This window comes from Cetorhinus maximus, chromosome 9 (genome assembly GCF_964194155.1).
Source record: "Cetorhinus maximus chromosome 9, sCetMax3.hap1.1, whole genome shotgun sequence".
Taxonomy (NCBI): domain Eukaryota; kingdom Metazoa; phylum Chordata; class Chondrichthyes; order Lamniformes; family Cetorhinidae; genus Cetorhinus; species Cetorhinus maximus.
Genome location: NC_135887.1, coordinates 144297175 through 144321650, shown reverse-complemented (window position 1 = coordinate 144321650; position 24476 = coordinate 144297175). Strand labels below are relative to the sequence as shown.

Below are 24476 nucleotides of genomic sequence, written 5' to 3'. Positions count from 1 at the left end.
AAATAAAACAGCTTTCTGTTTCTCCCTGTCTCTGTGGGTCTCTCTCTCTCTCTGGATACTTGTTGCTAGGCAACAGTTTTTTTCTACCTTGTTTCTGTTTTAACTTCCTTAAACTACTAACATCCTTGGTAACATAGCTGTTCACTTTGAGTTGTAAAACCTCATTAAAAATGCAGTTATACAAACAGAGCTTAAAGACTGCGCGTCTCCATTTCACAGAACCTCTAAAATGAAACTAAACCCAGGATTCATCTTTTGAACACAAAAATAACCAATATAAATTAAACTTAATGCTATAGCTATTCCTAACCCGCAAATACAAATATAAATTACTTAGAACTATCTCTAGTTTCTACCCTTCTTTGACAGGGTAAATGCTGAGAGGTTGTTTCCCCTTGTGGGAGAGTCTAGGACCAGAGGGCATAATCTGAGTAAGGGGTCACCCATTTAAGACAGAGATGAGGCATTTCTTTTCTGAGGGTAGTGAATCTTTACTGCAAGAGGGCTGCAGAGGGGGTCATTAAGTATATTCAAGACTGAGATAGACAGATTTTTAATCAGTAAGGGAATTGAGCGGGGAAAAGCAGGAAAGTGGAGTTGAAGATTATCAGTTCAGCCATGATCTCGTTGAATGGCAGGGTAGACTTGATGGGCCGAATGGCTGACTACTCCTGTGTCTTATGGTCTTACATCTTGGCCAGACCAAGAAAGAACGGCAGATTTCCTACCCTAAAGGACATTAGCAAACCGGATGGGCTTTTATGATAATTGGCATGGTTTCATAGTCATGACTTTTAATTCCAGATTTTTATTGAACTCACGTTTCATCATCTGCCATGGTGGGATTAAAACCGTGCTCCCCTGGTCTCTGAATTGCTAGTCTAGTGGCAATGCGATTACGCCACTGCCTCCCCCGCTTTCTTTAATACACATTTGCCCAAGTTACTGTTAATGTTTTACCGCATTAATGTTTCTAAAAGCTTTCCCACTACTGAGGTTCAGCTGAATGGCCTGTAATTGCTGGGCTTATTCTTGCATCCATTTTTGAACAACGGTGTAACATTTGTAATTCTCCAGTCTAAAGAGGGTTGGAAGGTTATGAATATTCACCCTCCCCGTCTCCTCGGAGGGTGAATATTCTTCCAGTTCTGGTGAATTATAAATCTCTAAATTAGGGCCAGCTCACCACTGAAAACATATTCCCTTCCTTGTTCTTTGTTCCAAAGTGCATTACTTCATATATTTCTAACTACTGGCTGCCCTTAAGCCAATTAAGTCACTTCCAGAGTTTGTGTAAAAACGTAAATAACAGCACTTTGAATAGAACTTTATGCAATGCCTCCTGGAAGTCAACTTGTACTCGCTGCTGCCTCTTGGTCTGTTTTCCTACATCCCCTTGGACTATGACCCCACCGCCGAACATCAAGTCATTGTTTCCAGGATTGTCACTGACCTCATCTCCTCTGGAGATCTTTCCTCCACAGCTTCCAATCTCATAACCTCCCAACCCCGCACAGCCCACTTTTACCTCCTTCCCACAAACAGGACTGTCCCATCATGTCAGCCTGTTCCTGCCCTGTGGTACTCATTTCTTCCTATCTTGACTCCATTTTCCCTCCCCTTGTCCATTTTCTTCCCACCTACATCTGCGATTCCTCTGATGTCCTACGTCATGTCAACAATTTCCAGTTTCCTGGCCCTAACCGTCACCTCTTCACCATGGACGTCCAATCCCTCTACACCTCCATGTCCCACCAGAATGGCTCGAGGGCTCGTCACTTCTTCCTTGAACAGAGGCCTGAACGATCCTCATCCACCATGACTCTCCCCCGCCTAGCTGAACTTGTTCTCTCCCTGAACAATTTCTGCTTTAACTTGTCTCATTTCCTCCAAATAAAAAGTGTGGCTATGGGTACCCGCATGGGCCCAGTTATGCCTGTCCTTTTGTTGGATATGTGGAACATTCCTTGTTCCAGTCCTACTCAGGTCCCCTCCCACAGCTCTTCTTTTGGTATATCAATGACTATTGGTGCCACTTTATGCTCTCATCTGGACCTGGAAAAATTTATCGGTTTTGTTCTGTTTTTCTTCCAATTTTCACCCCCCTCTCACCTACACATGGACCATCTCTGACACTTCCCTTCCCTTCCTTGACCTCTGTCTCCATTTCTGGTGATAGACTTTCCACTAATATTCATTACAAGCCCGCTGACTCCCACAGCTACCTCGACTACAGCTCCTCACACCCTGCTTCCTGTAAGGGCTCCATCCCATTTTCTCAGTTCCTCCATCTCCATCGCATCTGTTTCGATGATGCCACCTTCCAAAACGGTGCTTCTGACATGTCTTCCTTTTTCTTTAAGAGGTTGCCTCCTCCCACTGGTTGACTGGGCTCTCAACCATGTCCCAGCCATTTCCTGTACCTCTGCCCTCAGCCCTTTCCCTCCCACTCAGAACCATGATAGGGCCCCCCTTGTCCTCACTTTTCACCCCACCAGCCTCCGCATTCAGAGGATCATTTTCCACCATTTCTGCCAACTCCAGCATGATGCTACCACCAAACACATCTTCCCCTCATCCCCCAGCTTGTCAGCATTCCATAGGGACCGTTCCCTCCGTGACACCATGATCCACTCCTCCATCACCCCCAACTCCTCATCCCCTTCCCACGGCACCTTCCCATGTAATCACAGAATGTGCAACACCTGCCCCTTTACCTGCTCACCATCCGAGGCCCCCAACACTCCTTTCAGGTGAAGCAGCACTTCACTTGCACCTCCTTGAATTTAGTCTACTGTATTTGCTGCTCCCAAAGCGGTCTCCTGTACATTGGGGAGACCAAACACAGACTGGGTGACCACTTTGTGGAACAACTTCGCTCAGTCCGCAAGCATGACCTAGACCACCTTGTTGCTTACCATTTCAACACTCCAATCTGCTCTCATGCCCACAGGTCTGTCCTTGGCCTGCTGCAATGTTCCAGTGAAGCCCAACGCAAACTGGAGGAGCAGCACTTCATCTTCCGATTTGGCACCTTACAGCCTTCCGGGCTTAACATTGAGTTCAACAACTTCAGACCATGAACTCTCTCCTCCCTCTTGACCCCTTTTTAAATCCAATATTTATTTAATCCTATGTATAGGAGATTCACCAGAATGTTGCCTGGGCTGGAGTGTTTCAGCTATGAAGAGAGAGTGGATAGGCTAGGGTTGTTTTCCTTAGAGCAGAGAAGGCTGAGGGGGGACCTGATAGAGATATATAAAATTATGAGGGGCATAGATAGGGCAGATAGGAAGAAACTTTTCTCCTTAGCGGAGGTGTCAATAACCAGGGGGCATAGATTTAAGGTAAGGGGCAGTAGGTTTAGAGGGTATTTGAGGAGAAATCTTTTCACCCAGAGGGTGGTTAGAATCTGGGACACACTGTCTGAGGGGATAATAGAGGCAGGAACCCTCAACATTTAAGAATTATTTAGATGAGCACTTGAAACATCGTAGCATACAAGGCTACGGGCTGAGTGCTGGAAAATGGGATTAGAATTAGTCAAGAATTAAAACAGAAAATGCTGGAAAAACTCAGCAGATCTGGCAGCATCTGTGGAGAGAGAAATAGAATTAACATTTTGAGTCCAAATGACTTCTGCAAAGCTAAAGAGAAGTAGAAATATAATGGATTTTATACTGTTAGGAGGGGGTGGAGCAGGTGGAATGAGATAGAAGATCAGGGATAGGTGACAGCTAAGGAGAGATTGACAAGGGTGTCATGGAGACAAGATAAAGGGAGTGTTAGTGGTAAAGAGTAAAGAAGGCGCTGAAAGTGGCATAAAGGTAAGATTGCAAAAGGCGTTAACAGCAGAACAAGGGTCAGCACTCTGAAAGCAAAACATAAAAACAAGTGACAGATGGCCCTATTTGGTTCGGGGGGGGAGGGGGGGTGCGGGAGGAGATTGAGGGAAAAGGTTTTTAAAAAAGAAACAAAATAAATAAAGAAAATCAAGAGTTATACAGCACAGAAACAGGCCCTTCAGCCCATCGTATCTGTGCTGGCAATTATGCACCAAGTAATGCTGCATGAGAAAAGGGTGCTGATTGGTTGGCAAGTCAACTGCGGTTGAGGCATTGCCATGGAGAATGCACCAAGGAACTATTGTTCATTTCAAAAAAGGCAGAATGTCTGGATATGTTCTTTTTGCCTGCAGAGGATGGATTCCTATGTATGAATATATGTAACTACTAGTAAGTGTAAGTCATTGCAAATGCGACTGATGATCTTAAATTGTTTTTTTAGTGTAATCCTTTGCACACTGTGGATTATTCAACAATCCACCAGTCATTGGGACTATGTACAACCTATGTACCTGGCACCGCAGCGGCACTGAAATTCATATACCACATTACTCATTTGTGCGGTAGGCAGAACATCACCTTGCTTGATGACAGCATCCTGTTAGTAGAAACTACACTTGTGTTGCTACTGCATAGTAGCAACCTGAAACTGCTAGCTTCACCTGTTGCTCAAATGTTTGAGATTCCTTACCCTTGAAGGGTAATTTGAAGTAGACGGCACTTTTCAGATCTGAAAGTGGCAGCCTTGGGCATATTTGTGTGCATGCGTGATACACTGTGAGCAATGATCTGATCAGGATAGCCATTATCCCACAGGGTAGTTTTGATGCGCTCTATTTTGGTGTCAAACTTGTACGTTGAGCAAATTTCTTGGGCCCTATTTACGAGATTGCGTTTAAGACCAATGTTGTAGCATTTGAAGCTGTAGGAATCCCAACGTGTATGTTGACCTGTGAAAGGAGGTATGCAGTTGACATTAGTAGAGAACCAACCCATTAGCAGATTTCTCCATATAGCATGTCGTGGAAAGGGAGCTCGTTAGACTGCTCCATTTCAAAGGTGAATTTGAGCGTGGGATGGAGCGCGTTGGGCCTTTGGCTGCCACTTTCAGATAATGACCAGTCCACCTTAAATTGGCCTCGAAGGGTAAGGCATCCCAAAAATTTGAGCTAGCCGTTTCACAGTGCCACTGTGCAGTAGCAAGATGAGTGGTATTCTCCACTAACAGGATGCTGTTGTCAAATCAAAAAGTCTGCATACCAAATAAATAAGCAATGTGGTATATGAATTTCAGTGCCACTGCAATGCCAGGTATGTAGGACGTACGTCCCAGTGACCTGGAGGATTGTATTCAAGAAGTATATTCTCTTTGAAAATTTGAAAGGACATTGCATTATTTGGATACTTGGGGTCTGACCTGGGCTTTATTTAAAACAGAGGCCATAAGTTTACCTTGGATTGTGGGCACACATGCCTTTTCTAAGAAATCACCTGGTGTCAGCTAAATGACCAGCATGGCAGTAGTGGAGGAGAGCTATTTGTTTATTTGAACTGCGACAGTAATTTTAATTGTTGGGGATGGAGGGAACTGTTTCAAAGACAAAGGCCTGGTGATTTACAGGAAATTACCTGATGGAGGGGCTTTATGTTTTGAACTGAGTTGGGAATGAACTGAGAAGTGGAAAAGCTGCCCAGCTTGTGCGTGCTCCCTGCTTTGCTTGCAATACAGTGTGGCTTTCAGTATCCAGTTAGGAATCTTCATCTCGAGGGAACTTGTCTGCATTTAGAAACCCGAGAGGCTGAGGTGAGAAAGATTGATCCAGCTCTATTTTCGTCCATGCTGAAGCACCATTGATAAGAACCTTCAGACATCAGCCGGCACTAGCAACCTGTCCTAGCATGAAGAAACACCAAATCGACAGCGTCAAACCCTGTGAACTTTATCCTTTTAATAAAAGTTTTTCCATCAACCACCCATCTCTGCAGAGACCCTACTTGTCTCCTTTGTGTGAATTTTAGGAATTTTGGGGAATTTTGAAAGGGATAGATAGGTACACTTGCAGATTGCAAATTGTATGTCAACCAGTTCATGCAAATTGGTTTATTATAAAATGAAACTTCTTTTTTGAAACAATCGTTGAGTTTATTGAAAGAAGGTTAGTAAAAGTGTTTTATTTTGCGTCTAAAGGTAGCAAAGGTAAATAATTGGCTATTTTGGGAAGTGAATTAAACATGTATACTAATGGCACGGCCTGTGGAGTAGTGAGGCTAGATAAACTGCGCACTCCTCCCACACCGGTCGTAACAATGTCCCTTGACCTGTCTGCATTAGGCAAATTACTGACCATACTTGGCCTGCCTGTGCTTACAAAACTCAGAGCATAATGCCCAACGGTCGACGTGATACTGCGATTGCATGGCACTTGCTGAACAATGTAGTGTGCTAGGAATAACACTAAAACAAATTTAAGGTTATCAGTCAGGCTTGCAATGTGGCTCATTTACACTTGCTAGAAGCTACATATATTCATATGCAGGGACCTGTCCTCTGCAGGCAAAAGGAAAGTGTCCCGGCAGTGCGCCTTTTTTGAATTGAACAAAAGCGTGGAGGACAATAGTTGTCTTGTGCATTCTCCATGGCAACGCCTCAACCAATCAACACCATTTTCTCATGCAATATAAATTGTTGCCCCCTTTGACATTTGGCTCTCTTGAATCTGTAATGAGTGCAAAATGAAAAACTTCAACAGCATCTCTTTTCAGTAATACTCTGTACTACCAAGTGACCTTTTTGATTTTCCCATAAAATTGCCCAGTCTCTGTTAAAGATGTTTCTCTGGTTTACCTTGCTGAGATTTCTTGATCTGAATTTCAAATTTGGATCAAGGTAACTTTTATACCTCTGTCATGCCTGCTTTCTGGTTCCCTCACTAACACCACAGGGGTGCCTTCTAACCCATCCTTGGTCTGCAGCACCTATTGCCTTTCCCAGGATGAGACTTTTTTAACCCCTCCCTGTTCCTGGCTTCCTGTTCTAAGCTGGCTTTCACTGCTTTGGTACTTGAGTGCTATATTTGCCAATTGTATGAGTAAACAAGTTTCAATCTAGCATATGTTGACTATCATCTTGCTGAGCAACCTGGGCTTTTTTTTAAATGTTGAGAACAGAGTGAAGAAGCATATGATCAAGGCCATTGACAATTTTAATGGAAAAACTGGACATAGGAATGCTCATTTAGAAATCTTAGTGACCCGACACTAAATCATTATAAAGCAGTAATGCTTATAAATTGTGCAATAAATGGTATAAAACCACAATTGTGTTTAAAAATAAGTTGTTTCCTCCAATTCATGATGAGCAGCACTATGGGAGGACCACTATATAGCAAGCTCCCATTTTTAAGTTGCCCGCTTTAAGTTGTTCCATTTTAACATCGTGGTTATAATAGGGCAGGTATGCACACCTGGCATCGGGATTTATGTTTTAGCGTCCATTTGCACTGGGGCTAATGTAGCAGATGTGACCCGATAGTGCCATTTTGGAACAGCCCCTCTCACTTCCTGATTCTCCAGCTCTCCAGGCCTCCCATTTGCCATCTCCCTTCTGCTCGCTGTCTCCTGGCCGCCCACCCGCCATCTCCTAAGCCTTTACAGCAGGAGTTCGGGAGAAAGTAACGGCAAGCCAGAGGGAGCTTCGCGGAGCAGGAGGATTGACGAGTGAGAGTTAAGGATATTATTTTTTATTTTAAAATTGATTTTACTTTTATTACATTTGCAAATAGAGGAATTTATGAATATACAGTTTCAAATTACAGGGCTTAATGTTTTAATAGTGTTTTGACACTAAAGGACCTACGGAAACGAACTCCAGCTTTTGTATTGGTTGTAATGGGGAAAACTGTTGCTTAACATTTCGTTTGAAGTAGTGTTTTTCAGGAACACAACTAATAAAGTGAGGAATTACTATATGTCACTAAAATGAAAAGTCCATTTTCTTGGTCTAGTATATATTTCCATTAGGTTTGTTGCAATAGATATTGAAGCTTTAATTAGCTCAATTGCAAAAATAGTTTGGCATTTTCTTTGCAGATCCAGAAATCACTGAAGAAAGCAGCTCGTCGGGAACAATTGATGCGAGAGGAAGCAGAGCAGAAGCGGTTAAAAACTGTCCTTGAGCTACAATACGTTTTGGACAAATTGGATGATGATGATACACGCACTGACTTGAAGCAAGGTTGGAATGGGTCTCCTGTTCTTACTGAAGAAGAATTGGGAATGTTGGATGAATTCTACAAGCTTGTACAGCCTGAGCGTGACATGAACCTGAGGTATTAAGCAGTTATAATCACCAGTTCTTGCTTATGAAGCCAGCTGTTGCCTCTAACTATGGAGATGCAGCCTGAGTAGGCTGATTTTATTGTTCTTGATCTGATTTAATTGAAGTGCAGATCAAATTTTTGCCTAGTTTTGACTTTTTAGTGAAGCTTATTAGTTTGTTTTGTTGGTTCTGTCCAGATCCACTGAAACTTCTGCTAATTACCCATTTTAATTATTAATTTCTATTTCAACCAAGTGGTATGCAAGGCTTGGGTTTGTGTGGTGGCGGTGTTAAGGCCCTGACAAAGGATCTAGTGAATGACTGACAATAACAGTCCCAATATTGTGGGCTGGGCAGAGCAGAAACTGATTTGAAGAGATGTGAAGATTATGGGAGAGGAGGGCATGAAACTTGGTGGCAGTGATCCTTGCAAGGATTTCACAGAATCACAGAATTTTAACAGGACATAAGGAGGCCATTCGGCCCATCGTGTCTGCACCGGCTCTCCAAATGAGCATTATGATGGCCTAGTGCCATTGCCCTGCCTTTTTCCTGTACCCCTGCACAGTGTTTCTATTCAAATAATCACCCCACGCCCTCTTGAATGCCTTGATTGAACCTGCCTCCACCACACTTCCAGGCAGTGCATTCCAGACCCAAAGTACTCGTTGTGTGAAGAAGTTTTTTCTCACGTCACATTTGCTTCTTTTGCAAATCATTTTAAATCTGCGTGCTCCCTTTCTCGATCCTTTTACGAGCTGGAACAGCTTCTCCCTATCTACTCTGCAAGAATAGCTTTTCCCTATCAACTGTGTCCAGCCCCCTCATGATTTTGAACATCTCTACCAATCTCCTCTTAGCCGCCTCCTCTCCAAGGAGAACAGTCCCAACCGTTCCAATCTATCCTCATAACTGAAGTTTCTCATCCCTGGAATCATTCTTGTAAACCTCTTCTGAACTTTCTCCAATGTGTTCACATCATTCCTATAACGTGGCACCCAGAAATGTACACAATATACCAGCTGAGGTCTAACAGGTGTCTTATATAAATTCAGCATTATCTCCTTGCACTTGTACTCTATGACCCTATTAATAAAGCCCAAGATACCATATGCTTTATTAACTGCTCTCTCCACCTGTTCTGCCACCTTCAATGATCTATACATATATATACCCAAGACCTTCTGCTACTGTACCCTCTTCAAAATATCACTGCTTATTTTATATTGTCTGTCCATGTTCTTCCTGCCAAAATGCATCACCTCACATTTCCCTGCATTAAACTTCATCTGCCACCTACCTGCCCATTCCACCAGCTTGTCCATTTCTTCTTGAAGTTTCATACCATCCCCCTTGCAGTCCACAACACTCCCAAGCATCGTATCATCCGCAAACTTTGAAATTGTCCCCTGCGCACCAAGATCATTAATATATATCAGAAAAAGCAAGGGTCCCAATACCGACGCCTGGGGAACTCCACTACAAACCTTCTTCCGGCCCGAAAAATATCCATTGACCAATACTCTCTGCTTCCTATTTTTCAGCCAATTTTGTATCCACGTTGCTACTGTCCCTTTTGTTCCATGAGCAATAATTTTTTGCCTCAAGTCTGTTGTGTGGCACTATATCAAATGCCTTTTGAAAGCCCATGTACACCACATCACTAACATTAGCCTCAATGACCTTTTCTGTTACCTCTTCAAACAACTCCAAGTTACTTAAACAAGATTTCCCCTTTAGAAATCAATGCTGGCTCTTACTTATTGACCCATATTTCTCCATGTGACTATTAATTCTTTCCCGAATAATTGTTTCTAGAATCTTGCCCACCAATGAAGTTAACCAGACCGGTCTGTAATTGCTGGGCTTATCCTTAAAACCTTTTTTGAACAAGGGCGTAATGTTTGCAATTCTCCTGTCCTCTGGCACCACCCCTGAGTCTAGGGAAGACTGAGATTATGGCCAGTGCCCCTGCAATTTCCATTCTCACTTCCTTCAATATCCTTGGATGCACCTCGTCCGGTCCCTGTGCCTTGTCAACTTTAAGTACCAACAGTCTATTCAACACTTCCTCCTTTATCAATTTTGAACCCATCTAGTGATACATTTCCTCGCCTGTCACCATGGCCTGGGTAGTATGTACCATCTTGATAAAGACAGGTGCAAAGTATTCATTTAATATCTTAGCCATGGCCCTTTCGTCCATTTGTAAATTCCCTTTTAGGCCCCTAATCGGCCCTACTCCTCTTTACCACTGTTTTAGTAATCCCTCTTCGCTTCTCTAATATGCGTTTTCACCTCCTCTCTTGAACCTTCTGTATTCCTCTTGGTTCCCAATTGTATTTTCTACCTGACACGTGTCATAAACACACTTTTTCTTGTTTATCTTAATTTCAATCTCCTTTTTCATTCAGGGAGCTCTGGATTTGTTTGCCCTACCTTTCCCTTTCGACAGAAAATGCCTTGACTGTGCCTGAACCAATTCTTGACAGCCCATTTTTTTAGCTATAGTTCTTCCCGCCAATCTTTCGTTCAGTCTATCTGGCTCAGCTCCATTCTTGCCCCATCGAAGTCTGCTCTTGTCCAGTTAATTATTCTTACTCTGGATTGCCTACCGCCCTTTTCTATCATCATCCTAAAACGCACAATATATTGATCACTGTCTCCTAAATGTTCCCCCACTGACACTTGATCTACTTGGCCCACCTCATTTCCAAGAACCATGTCCAACACTGTCTTTTCTTGTTGGATTGGACTCGTACTGCTGTAGAAAATTCTCCTGAACACAGTCTAGGAATTTTTGTCCCCTCTCTGCCCTTCACACCACCATTACCCCAGTCTACATTCGGGTAATTCAAGTCCCTCATTATAAATGCTCTATGATGCTTGCATCTCTGCAATTTTCATGCAGCTTTGCCCTTCTACACCCTTCTCACTAGTTGGTGATCTACAGACTACACCGACTTCAGGAAAGGAGATGAACTAGAGAGTATGAGGAGTGAATGAGTTTAAACTTGAATTTTTAAGTGGAGGTGATGATGGCCTTGGGTGCAGGAACAGAGCTTGAAGAGACATAATTGGCAATATCTGATCTTCTAGCAGAAGTCAAAAACCAGAGGGCATAGATTTAAAGCAATTGGTGGAAAGATTGGAGGGGAATGGAGGAAAATGGTTTTCATCCAGAAGATGGCAGATGTCTGAAACTCACTGCCTGAAAGGATGGTAGAGGCAGAAACCCTCATTCCAATTAAAAAGTACTTGGGTATGCATTTGAAGTGCTGCAAGCTACAAGGCTACAGGCCAAGTGCTGGAAAGTGCGTTTAGGCTGGATAATCCTTTATTTGGCTGACACAGTCACGAGGGGCTGTAAACGTCCGTGATTTCTATGAAGAAGAAGCTGAAGAATAATGTGATGAGGTGGGTGTGGGGCAGGGAGAACTAGGGCCAGGAGGTGATTGAGAGTGCAGAAACAATAAGCCTTTAATTCTGTCTCTTATTGCGTCTTTAAGAATCAAATGTGTTCAATGACAGGTCAATTTTATGTTTATCCTTTGTAATCTTATGCGGCATACACTATTACCTGAATAACCACACTGACGGCAAAGCCAATGCCACAGCTAGCATTGGGTTCTTAGGTCGCAAAGCACAAAGAGCAAGTTTGGTGAGTTAATTTTACCCATAATAGAAATATCTATCTCTCCATTGTCATTACTTTGTATTTCAAAATAAAATTAAGAGTTGAACATGCAGGGAGTTCCAAGTGTGCATGAATGCTATAATACTTTTTATATGTTCATGCAACATATGGGGCTTAGCATTACGTTTGTGTGTCTGTTCATGAGATGTCTATGGTTTCCTTGGGAGCAGAGGAGAAAGAATGGGGGGATGGGACTGAAGTATTGCTGCATTTTTAATTGTTCTTTTGCTATTCTCACATTTCTTCAAACAGCAAGTTACCTTAGTAGCTGCAGAAAAGAAATGAAACGTATGGCTGATCAGGGCTGGCTTCTTGTTTTAAGGTGCTTAGGGACAACTGAAGTTAGGTGACAACCTAAGGCAAGTCTGTGCAATGACAAAGTAATGGCAGACTAAGACAAGTGAAGAGGACACTCAATAGACAGCATACCTCCACCATGCTTTACTCAACATTGTTACATTTACACAGCTTTTCCTTGAGGATTTTCCCTTTGCCTGGTTGATGCCCTGTGGCTACAAAGCTGAAAGAAGAAACTTTTTTTTTTTAGTTTTCATCTCACTGAGGCTTCATGCCAATTCACAACCAAAAACCTGCTCTGAAAATTTCACTCACATTTTGATAGCTGTGACAAATTCCACCACAGCAGCTGAAACAAGTCAACATTCTAAATGAAACAGCCCACAACATTCTAAAAGAATTAGTCAGTTTTCCCTATTTCTCAATGTTAACAGATCCTTTAAAAGAATTTCTGGATCGAGATCTCAATCTTTGCCAAAAACTTAATCAGTTCCTCCTTGGGCTATACCCTACTTGTGTACCAAGTTTCATTGAAAACCATCCATTTGTTTTTGAGATATATTGTTCACAGGCAAGCAGACTAACAACAGTGAAAAGTGCCATAATGGAGAACCAAAAACTATCCTGTTCAGGTTTTGACTTAGATCTGGTGCCTCATCAATTAGAAACATAGAAAATAAGAGCAGGAGTAGGTCATTTAGCCCTTTAAGCGTGCCTTGCCATTCAATATGATCATGGCTGATCCTCTGTTTCAACGCCACACTCCCACTCTCTCCCCACACCCCATGACACCTTTAGAGTCTAGAACTCTATTTCCTCCTCAAATATATTCTTCACTTGGCCTCCAAGTGTGGTTGAGAATTCTACAGGTTCACCACCCTCTGAGTGAAGAAGTTTCTTCTCACCTCAGTCCTAAATGGCGTACCCCATATCGTGAGACTTGTAGTATGATTCTTCTCTGTTACAAAGGGGCGGTGTCAAGTTTATACCTGCTTGTCTTCTGCTTATATTTTTGAAATCTTGTGTACCCTGGAATATTTATTTCCCAACAAAGGAAGATGGTTGTGGTTGTTGGAGGTCAATCATATCAGTTCCAGGACATCACTGCAGGAGTTCCTCAGGGTAGCGCCCTAGGCCCAACCATCTTCAGCTGCTTCACCAATGACCTTCCTTCCATCATAAGGTCAGAAGTGGGGATGTTCGCCAATGATTGTGCATGTTCACCATTCACGACTCCTTAGTTACTGAAGCATCCATGTCCAACTGCAGCAAGACCTGGACAAATCCAGGTTTGGGTTGACGAGTGGCAAGTAACATTCATGCCACACAAGTGTGAGTAAATGACCATCTCCAACAAGAGAGAATCTAACCATTGGTCCTTGGCATTCGATCTTATCACCATCTCTGAATCCCCCATCATCATCATCCTAGGGGGTTACCATTGACCAGAAACTGAACTGGACTAGCCATATAAATACTTGCTACAGAGCAAGTCAGACACTAGGAATCCTGGGGAAAGTAACACACCTCCTGACTCCCCAAAGCTGTTCACCATCAACAAGGCACAAGTCAGGAGTGTGATGGGATACTCCCCACTTGCCTGGATGAGTGCAGCTCCAACAACACTCAAGAAACTTGACACCATCCAGGATAAAGTTCCCCGCTTGATTGGCACCACATCACAAACATTCACTCCCTCCACCACAAGTGGCAGCAATGTGTACCATCAACAAGATGCACTGCAGCAACTCACCAAGGCTCCTTAGGCAGCACCTTCCAAACCCTTGACTGCTAACACCTAGAAGGACAAGGGCAGCAGATAAATGGGAACACCACCACATGGAAGTTCCCCTCCAAGCCACTCACCATCCTGACTTGAAAATATATCGCTGTCCCTTCACTGTTGCTGGATCAAACTCCTGGAACTCCCTCCCTAACAGCACTGTGGCTGTACCTACACCACATGGATTGCAGCGGCTCAAGAAGGCAGCTCACCACCACCTTCTCAAAGGCAGTTAGGGATGTGCAATAAATGCTGGCCCAGCCAGTGACTCACACATCCCATGAATGAATTAAAAAAAACCTTGGTTACCTTGTAACCATGTCTTTGCAATGGCGATTAGATCTAAACCATTTCTTTCTATTTGTGCCACTACTTTCTCTCTACCTCAATGCTTCCCAAACTTATTTCCGCTGTGAACCCATTTCGAGGCTTTACAATGTAATCTGCTATGCATATTCTGGGGAGATGCAAACACAGATTAGGTTACTGCTTTGCCGAACACCTCCAGTTACTTTGGAAGTGTGGCCCCGAGCTTCGGGCTGCTTGTCATTTTAATGAATAGCCTTGCTATCATGCTGACCTCTCTGTCTTCGGCCTCCTGCACTGTTGCAAGATCGGGGGGCAGTACCTCATCTTTTCATAAGGCCCTTTATAACCTTCCAGACTCGGCATTGAGTTTGGCAATTTCAGACTTTAATTGTTGCCTGCGTTTTGTTTCCATTTTCTTGCAAAGTTTTAGTTTTAGTGTTATTTTTGTTTACGGATGGCAGCTGTTAATCATTTTGCCATTCACACTTCCTCTAGGTACATCTGCCCTGCAACACCAGCTCTTTTGTCATTTAATTTCTCCTGCCTTCCACCCGATCACAGACCTTCCCTTTTGTTGTTTTTCCACTGTTCTGCAGCCCCCCGGCAAACAAACCTCCTTGCTTAAAACCTATCACATTTTTAACTTTGCCCAGTTCTAATTAAAGGTCATTGCTCTGAAATGTTAACTCTGTTTCTTTGTCCTCAGATGTTACCTGACTGGCTATGTTTTTCCAGCATTTTCTGTTTTTTGTTTGATTTAAGCATCCACAGTGTTTTACTTTTGTATGAAATTTTGTAGACAGCTTGATGGTTTGTATCCAAATCATATGTTCCTTAGAGCTGACTGGCAATGTGTTTCTTTGTTATGGGAATTGTAGTGCGCATGAAAGCTATTGTCAGTATTTTTGCCGATGTGCTTATGATTGGGAGGTAGTTTTTGGGGTTTCCAGCTAAACCATGTTTTTGGGCATCTGACTATGGTTAACCAATGAATGTTATTTGATGTGCGTGACTCAATAGTAACACTTTTGCCTCTGAGCTTGCTGGTTGTGTGGCTTCCAGCCATACTGCAGAGACTTGAGCACATAATCTAGGCTAATATACTCCATTGCATTAATGAGGGGGTGTTGAGTGTCTTTCGTATGGAATGTTAAACCGAGGCCTCTCCTGACTTCTCAGGTGGTTATAAAATAACCCATGGCACTTTTGGAAGAGCAGGAGAGACATCCAGTCCTAACTAATATGAACATTCAACCAGTGTCTATATATTAAAAAAAAGTATCTTGTTTTTTAACTAGTGCTCTATGGGTCTAGTGCCAGCGTTACAAAATTGTTGCAGTTCAAAAAAGGTTCATTCGCTGTGAAATGCTTGAGAATGTCCTGAGCTGTGGAAAGTACTATGTAATTATAAGTGCTTATTTTCCCCTTCCACTCTACTCTCCCCTCCTTTTTCTCTCCTGTGCACATGGAAGCAACAACCCGATAATTGACTTGTTGACCTGAAGCTCATATTCTTACCTCTTAAGCAGGCCCTATAATCCTATCATGCAAGTGAGGCTTAATAAAATGTACTTTCAATAGTCTTTTGGATTTTAAAATGGGTAAATATGCTGTGGCTGTAGATGTTTTTTTGTGTTCAGTCTGTTCACGCCTGTGCTTAAATTATTTTGTGGTTTACAGGTTGTGTGAACAATTTGAACAAGCATCAGTACACTTATGGGACCTACTGGAAGGCAAAGACAAAAAAGTTGGGGCCACAACTTGTGAGTATCTGAATCCAAATTTGTGTTTTTGGTAGAATTGCAAAGTGAGGCTGTGACAGAAGATGAAGTACTTTTGTTTAGATTCTTTACAGGATTCTTTAATTCGAGATGTGGCACAAGCAGGATTAAGGTTAGTTGTAATGGATTTTTTTGATAGCCTGGCTAATTTTCATGCCTCAAGATAAAGGCACAAAAATGCATGGTTTGAGGAGACTTTAATCTGTGCGATTTGATTTCTGCAGTTATGTCACTATCCATATACAAGTAGTTTAAAGTATTAGCCACAAAAGACTGAAGCAGGTCATCCTGAATTTGAGTATCATATGTGATTGGAACTTTGAGGTTTGCTTAGGGGTATTTGGTTTGATTGACAGCTGTGTTTCATGGAGACGGATTACATTTGAGAGGGACATGGCTTTCTTTGTAAGCCCTTGGCCAACTAGTTCTATGGCTGTCAGTCTGAAACCAGGTTGTAAAACTATTTGGAGGTTTATGGTAATGCTTTTGCTACATTGGCAGCCATGCTTCAAGGATCAATTTTATGCTAAGGGGTAGTGTAGGTTTTTTGTTTTGAGATTTCAAGAGGATAGAGTAGTTTGTAATTATCAATATTCTATATTGAATATTGTTCACTATTCATTGTTAATTCGTTGTTAATTTGTTGGCATTATAACCTGAGCTTTAGTATCAAGATGGCTGTTGGTACTACCATCACCAAAGTTTCCCCCCTGTAATCAACAGAAGTACTACTCATCAGCAGGTGATGTCCCGCTGGGCTGAACACACTGAGCTGTACTCCTGGGAGACGGACATCTCTGCGTTTAACATTCTTCTGCAGTTTCTTGTTGCGGTTGAGTTAGGTGAAGAAGCCTCATCACTCGTGTTCAAAAAGATATTAAAATAAAAGCAAAGTACTGCAGATGCTGGAAATCAAACAGAAACAGAAAACGTTGGAAAAACCAGCAGGTCTGGCAGCATCTGTGGAGAGAAAGAATTAACATTTCCAGTCAGTATTGCTCCTCTTCAGAGCTAAAGAGAGGTAGAAATCTGATGGATTTTATACTATTTAAGAGGGGTTGGAGCAGGTCCTTCTCCATTTTTGACCCACTTTTTAATCCATTTTTTTCCCTCTAACCCCCCTATCCCCCACCCACGTGGCCATCTGTCACTTGTTATGTTTTGCTTTCACAGTGTGCTGACCCTTGGTCTGCTTTTAGCTCATTCAGTTGTCTTACCTTTATGCCACTGTCAGCACCTCCTTCAGTCTTTAACACTATCATTAACGCTCCCTTTGCCTTGTGTCCATGACATCTTTGTCATATCTCTCCTGAGCTCCTACCTGTCCCCGACCTTCTATTTTGTTTCACCTGCTCTGAAGAAGAGTCATATGGACTCGAAACCTTAACTCTGTTTCTGTCTCCACAGATGCTGCCAGACTTGTTGAGTTTTTAGTATTTTTTGTTTTTGTTTTGAAAAGGCGTTGATTGCTTAGCAAGCAGAACGGCACCCGTCAAGGATGGAATTCCAGCGTGAGCATGGAAAATTCCATCTACTGCTATCCCTTCATGACCACCTCCTCTGTTGGAAGATAGGACCCGTTCCACAGGACAAGTAACAACAGGCATCAAAAAGACAAAACAAAGGTGACACAGGAGATTGCCACAACTACAGGGGTATCTCACCCCTTAATGTTACTGGGAAGGCCTTCGGTAGGGTCATGCTCAAAAGGCTGCATCTACTTGCAAACATACAAGTGTGGGGAACAGGATATACCTCTGCCTTACTTTTGTAGATTTTACTAAAGCATTTAACACTGTCAGCAGGGTAGGACTGTACAAGATTTTGGAGAAAATGGCTGTCACTAAAGCTCCTCGGCCTCCAAGACAACATGTGCTGTACTGTACAGTTTGATGATGTCACTTCCAAAAGTTTTAGGATGAAGAATGGAGTGAAACATGCTGTGGCATCTTCTTCATGCTCCTGAGTTCTTTCCATATCTGCAGGGAAGGCAGAGTTTATCTGCATGCTAGGTGAGATGGCAAGCTCTACAATCTATCCAGACTGAAAGTGAAGGCAAAAATACCGTTGGCCTTGATCACAGAATTCCTCTACACTGACAGTGCTGCACTAGTCGCTCACACGGAAACCCAGCTTCAAAGACTCATGGACTGTCTGTTCTGTGCCAAGAAAACAGTGATAATGGGGCAGGGTGTCACATCTCCACACTTGAACAGCACCCCGCTAGAAGTGGTTAGAAAATTCTGTCACCATAGAACCATAAAGGGCTACAGTGCAGAAAGAGGTCGTTCAGCCCATCATGTCTGCACCGACCAAAAGGGAGAGAAAAAAAAAACCAGTTGCTCGTTTTAATTACACTTTCCAGCACCTGGTCTGTAGCCTTGCAGGTTATAGCATTTCAGGTGCAGATCCAGGTACCTTTTAAATGAGTGGAGCATTTCAGCCTCAACTACCAATTGAGGCAGTGAATTCCAGGTGCTCATCAACCTCTGGGTGAAAAAGTTTTTCCTCAGGTTCCCTCTAATCCTTCTACTAATCACCTTAAATCTATGCCCACTGCTAATTGACTCCTCAGCTAGGGGAAGCAGGCTGTTCATGCCTACCCTATCTAGGCCCCTCATAATTTTGTATACCTCAATTAGGTCACCCCTCTGTTGTAAGGAAAGCAACCCTAGCCTATCCAGTCTCTCCTCATAGCTGCAACTTTCTGCCCTGACAACATTCTTGTAAATCTCCTTTGTACTCTCTCCAGAGCACTTATGTCCTTCCTGTAATATGGTGACCAGAACTGTGTACACAATTCCAGTTGTGGCCTAACGAGCGTTTTATACAGTTGCATCATTACATCCCTGCTTTTGTGTTCAATACCTCGTTCAATAAAGGAAAGCATTCCATATTCCATATTCATTCCATATTCCCTGGGCTCTTATCTCAGTAAGATAAGAGCCCATGGTGTTAGAGGCAAGGTATTAGCATGGGTAGAAGATTGGCTGCCTGGCAGGAGGCAGAGAGTGGGGATAAGGGGGTCCTTCTCAGGATGGCGGCCGGTGACTAGTGGAATTCCGCAGGGGTCAGTGTTGGGACCACAACTTTTCACTTTATACATTAATGATCTAGATGAAGGAACTGAGGGCATTCTGGCTAAGTTTGCAGATGATACAAAGATAGGTGGAGGGACAGGTAGTATTGAGGAGGCGGGGAGGCTGCAGAAGGATTTAGACAGGTTAGGAGAATGGGCACAGAAGTGGCAGATGGAATACAACGTGGGGAAGTGTGAGGTCATGCACTTTGGTAGGAAGAACAGAGGCATAGACTATTTTCTAAATGGGGAGAGAATTCAGAAATCTGGAGTGCAAAGGGACTTGGGAGTCCTAGTCCAGGATTCTCTTAGGGTTAACTTGCAGGTTGAGTTGGTAGTTAGGAAGGCAAATGCAATGTTGGCATTTATTTCAAGAGGACTCGAATATAAAAGCAGGGATGTGCTGCTGAGGCTTTATAAGGCTCTGGTCAGACCACATTTAGAATATTGTGAGCAATTTTGGGCCCCGTATCTCAGGAAGGATGTTCTGGCCCTGGAGAGGGTCCAGAGGAGGTTCACGAGAACGATCCCAGGAATGAAAGGCTTAACATACAAGTAACGTTTGAGGACTCTGGGTCGATACTCGATGGAGTTTAGAAGGATGAGGGGGGATCTGATTGAAACTTACAGAATACTGAAAGGCCTGGATAGAGTGGACATGGGGAAGATGTTTCCATTAGTAGGAGAGACTAGGACCCGAGGGCACAGTCTCAAAGTAAAGGGAAGACCTTTTAGAACAGAGATGAGGAGAAACTTCTTTAGCCAGAGAGTGGTGAATCTATGGAATTCATTGCCACAGAAGGCTGTGGAGGCCAGGTCATTGAGTGTATTTAAGACCGAGGTAGATAGGTTTTTGATTAGTAAGGGGATCAAAGGTTACGGGGAGAAGGCGGGAGAATGGGGTTGAGAAACTTATCAGCTATGATTGAATGGCGGAGCAGACTCAATGGGCTGAATGGCCTAATTCCTGCTCCTTGGTCTTATGACGTCTGCAATCTTTGGAGCATTGACATTCTGGAGATATGTTTTTGTTTTGGGAGTTAGGGCTAAATTAGTTGAAAAGCGTTCAAGAAACCCTGAAAGGTAGTAAAACCTATTTACTTCATCAGGTCAAAGAAGCAGCTGTAAATGAGAGACAATTTATCCAAATGTTGGTTTGAGGACAGGCCCAAGCAAGGTATGACATCATGGAGATAAGTGGAGCTTGGGAAGGCTTTCTTGTTTATCTGGGTGTTTGCAAGTGTTTGTTGCAGTTTGGACCTCATGTGGTTTGCAGCTCAGAGAAGATAGCCAGCAGGAAAAGTGAATCAACTGTGGCTATCAAAGGAAGTTAAAGGTTGTATTAAATCAAAGGGAAGAGGCTTTTAAAGTTGCCAAAAGCAATAGTAAGCCTGAGGATTGGGGAGAATTTTAGAATTTAGCAAAAGCGGACCAAAGGCAGATAAAGAAAGGGAGAATAGAATATGAATGTAAACTGGCAAGAAACATAAAAATGGACTGAAAAAGATTCTATGGATGTGTAAAAAGGAAAAGATTAGCGAAGACAATATGTGGGTCACACAATACTCCAGGTGTGGCCTCACCAAGGCCCTGTATAGCTGCAGTAAGACATTCTGGCTCCTGTACTCAAGTCCTCTCACAATGAAGGTCAACAAAGCATTTGCCTTCTTAACTGCTTGCAACACCTGCTTGCTTTCGTTCAGTGATTGGTGTACAAGGGCACCCAGGCCCCTTTGTACAACAACATTTCCCAATCTATCACCATTTAAATAATATTCTGCCATTCTGTTTTTCCTACTGAAGCGGATAACTTCACACTTATCCACGTAATGCTGCATCTGCCATGTATTTGCCCACTCACTCAATTTTATCTAAATCACCTTGAAGCCTCTTAACATCCTCCTCACCATTCACATCCCCACCTAGTTTTGTGTCATCAACATAGTTTTGTAAAGGGGAAATCGTGTTTACCCAATTTATTGAAGTTCTTTGAAGGAGTCAGGTGCTGTGGATAAGGGCTGATAAAGGTGGATGTATTGCACTTAGATTTTCAGAAGGCATTTGATAAGGTGCATCAAACGTTATTACGGAAAATTAAGAATTCATGGTGTAGGGGGTAACACATTGGCATGGATAGAAGATTGGCTAGCTGACAGGAAGCAAAGAGTTGGCATAAAAGGATCATTTTCTGATAGGTGGGATGTAATGAATGCTGCCACAGATCAGTGGTGGGACCTCAACTTTTTACAATTTATATAAATGGCTTGGATGAAAGAACCAAAGGTATGGTGGCTAAATTTGCTGACGACACAAAGATAGGTAGGAAAGTAAGCTGTGAAGAGGACATAAGGATGCTACAAGGGAGCATGGATAGGTTGTGAGTGGGCAAAGACCTGTCAAATGGAGTATATGTGAAATTGTCCAGTTTGGCAGTAAGAATAAAACATAACCATATTATCTAAATGGTGAGAGATTGCAGAGCATTGAGATTGACGGATCTGGGTGTCCTAGTGCATTGTTATGACACAGCAGTTGATAAAATCCCGGAGGGAAACTTTAAACAACTGTCATAACCTATATTTTCAATTTGTATGTTTTGAGTTGCAGCTCTAAATCCAGGAATAAGACCACCAGTTCTCGAGAGGTTTTAATATCAAACTGAGACATAAATGAGACTTAACCAGACACTAGGCAAAGCATTTTCACTTTATGAATTCAAAATAAGGTTCCTTTCAATTTGTTCCTTTGCAGACCATTGTAGGCTTACAGGCTTAAAAATCTTACATGCCTCTGCCCTGCACACTCAAAACCCTTCTGTTATACCCAGCCTTTCCCTTTGAATGCAAATTCTCATTGTACCACCAGGCCCTTTGAACCCCTTTCATAGTACCAACTTTATTAGTAATATAAACATTGCTTGGGGTCTCCTAGCTAGGCGCAAGATTTCATTTCCACTCTTGAATGCTATATTCAACAAAATGCAAATGTACCTTCTACCTACTGTTTACATCTCAAAACTACTATCCATCAAAGCACCCAGACTAGGTGGCTTTAATTCCATTAACACACACAAGACTAAACCTCTATTTAAAAAAAAATTCCAATAACATTATATACATAAATATCTCTTCCTGACGTGCATGAATCACAAAGGGCTAGTGTGCAGGAAAGCCAATAGAATATTATCATTTATTGCAAGGTGAATTGAATACAAAAGTAGGGAGGTTATGCTTCAGTTGTACAGGGCACTGGTGAGACCACATCTGGAGTACCCTGTACAGTGTTGGTCCCCTTATTTAAGGAAGGGTATAAATGCATTAGAAGCAGTTCAGAGAAGGTTTAGTAGACTAATACAAGGAATGAGTGGGTTGGCTTATGAAGAAAGGTTGGACAGGTTAGGATTGTATCTATTGAAGTTTGGAAGAGTAAGAGAAGACTTAATTGAAACCTTTAAGATCCTGAGGGGTCTTGACAGAGTGGATGTGGAGAGGATGTTTCCTCTTGTGGGAAAACCTAGAACCAGGGGTCACTGTTTAAAAATAAGGGGATGCTCATTTGAGATAGAGATGAGAAGAATTTTTTTCTCCCTGAGGGTTACACTGTTCTCTGTCCTTAAAAGGCAGTCAAAGCAGAGTCTTTGAATATTTTTAAGGCAGAGGTAGGTAGACTCTTGATAAGCAAGGGGGTGAAATGTTATTGGGGGAGGCAGGAATGTGGAATTGAGGCTACAGTCAGATCAGCCATGATCTTATTGAATGGCGGAACAGGCTCGAGGGGCTGAGTGACCTACTCCTCCTAATTTGTATGTTCGTATCGAGAGCACCTGGGGTAGGGATAATGTGCTGGCATGGACTCAAGATTAAAGATGGACAGAAAACAGTAGGAACAAAACGTCGTTCTCAGGTTGGCAGGCTGTGCTTAGTGGGGTACCGCACGCATCAATACTTAGGCCCCAGCTGTTCACAATCTATATCAATGACTTGGATGTAGGGGCTAAATGTAATATTTCCAAGTTTGCAGATGTGAAAAACTAGGTGAGAATGTGTGCTGTTAGGTTGATGCACAGAGGCTTCAAGGGGATTTGACCAGGTTAGTGAGTGGGCTAAGAACATGGCAGATGGGATATATTGTGAAGTTATCCGCTTTGGTAGGAGGAACGACGGTGCAGAGTATTTCTTAAATGATGAGAGATTGAGAAGTGTTGATGTCCAAAGGGACCTGGTTGTCCTTGTTCATACTCGCTGAAAACTAACCTTCAGGTGCAGCAAGCAATTAAGAAGACAAATGGCATGTTGGTCCTTACTCCTCTACCAACTTCTCTTGCAATAAAGATGTTTTGCTCCAATTGGATAGAACCATGGTTTGACTGCACCTGGAGCGTTTTGTATAGTTTTAGTCCCCTTATCTAAGAAAGGATATACTTAAAGAAGGAGTGCAACAGAGGTTCACCAGACTAATTCCTGGGATGGCGGTACTGTCCTATGAGAGATTAAGGAGACGGGGCCTATATTCTCTACAGTTTAGAATGAGCGGTGATCTCATTGAAACTTACAAAATTGTTACAGGGCATGACAGAGAAGATACAGAAAGGACGCTTCCCTAGGTTGGGGGTTCTAGAACTAGGAGAGACAGTGTCAGACACTGGGGCGTGAAATTTAAGACTGAGACTGGGACAAATTTCTTCAGTCAGAGGGTAGTGAGCCTTTGGAATTCTCTACTCCACAGGGCCATGGAAGCTCAATCACTGAGGATGCTCAAGACAGCGATTGATAAATTTTTGTATTAATCGCAGTTTAAATTTTGAGGGAACATAAGCTGGATGATTGCCAATTTGATGCCAGTGGGAGAACCTACAGTGGGCCTCAGTGTCTAATTGCAAAAGAAAGTAACCAGCTGAATTAGTTTGGAAATATTGAAAAGTAACCAGAATGAGGGACTGAGGCAAGATATGGTAAATGAAAGTTGTGTCTCTGAGGATAGCTGAAACTGAGGAGAATTCTCCAGAGGATTGTGGAAACTTAGGGGCAATCTCGACACAAGTAAATAACTTCAAGATTGACGTGCCTTCTAAGAGTGTTCTTGGGGGAAGTAAGAAGTAAAGCTGAATGCATAACATATGTATTTGTAAACCATATTGTTGAGTTAATGGTGCTTGTTTTATTTAACTTGTTCTGCACATAAAGTCTGTGATTCGTTTAAAAAAAGTGAAATCTTGTGGTTTAGTTCTGTTGATTAAAACGAGGTGTTAAAATTTCTTTTCAAATGTTATCAGTCCCTAACACCTGCTATAACTCAATTTTTGATTGCTAAAATGTAAATCTCTCCACGCTTTTTGCCCTGGATGTAGAAGAACACAACACAAGAAAT

General features: G+C 42.6%; 1 protein-coding gene across 1 annotated transcript in view; it reads left to right on the top strand.

Moving 5' to 3' along the window:
• caprin1b (cell cycle associated protein 1b) overlaps nt 1-24476 on the top strand; it is a 204275-nt gene that overhangs the window by 33259 nt on the left and 146540 nt on the right. The window contains exons 4-5 of the mRNA XM_078549580.1: nt 7935-8173; nt 15930-16012. Of these exons, the coding sequence (XP_078405706.1) occupies nt 7935-8173; nt 15930-16012 (322 nt within the window). The remainder of the gene's footprint in view (nt 1-7934; nt 8174-15929; nt 16013-24476) is intronic.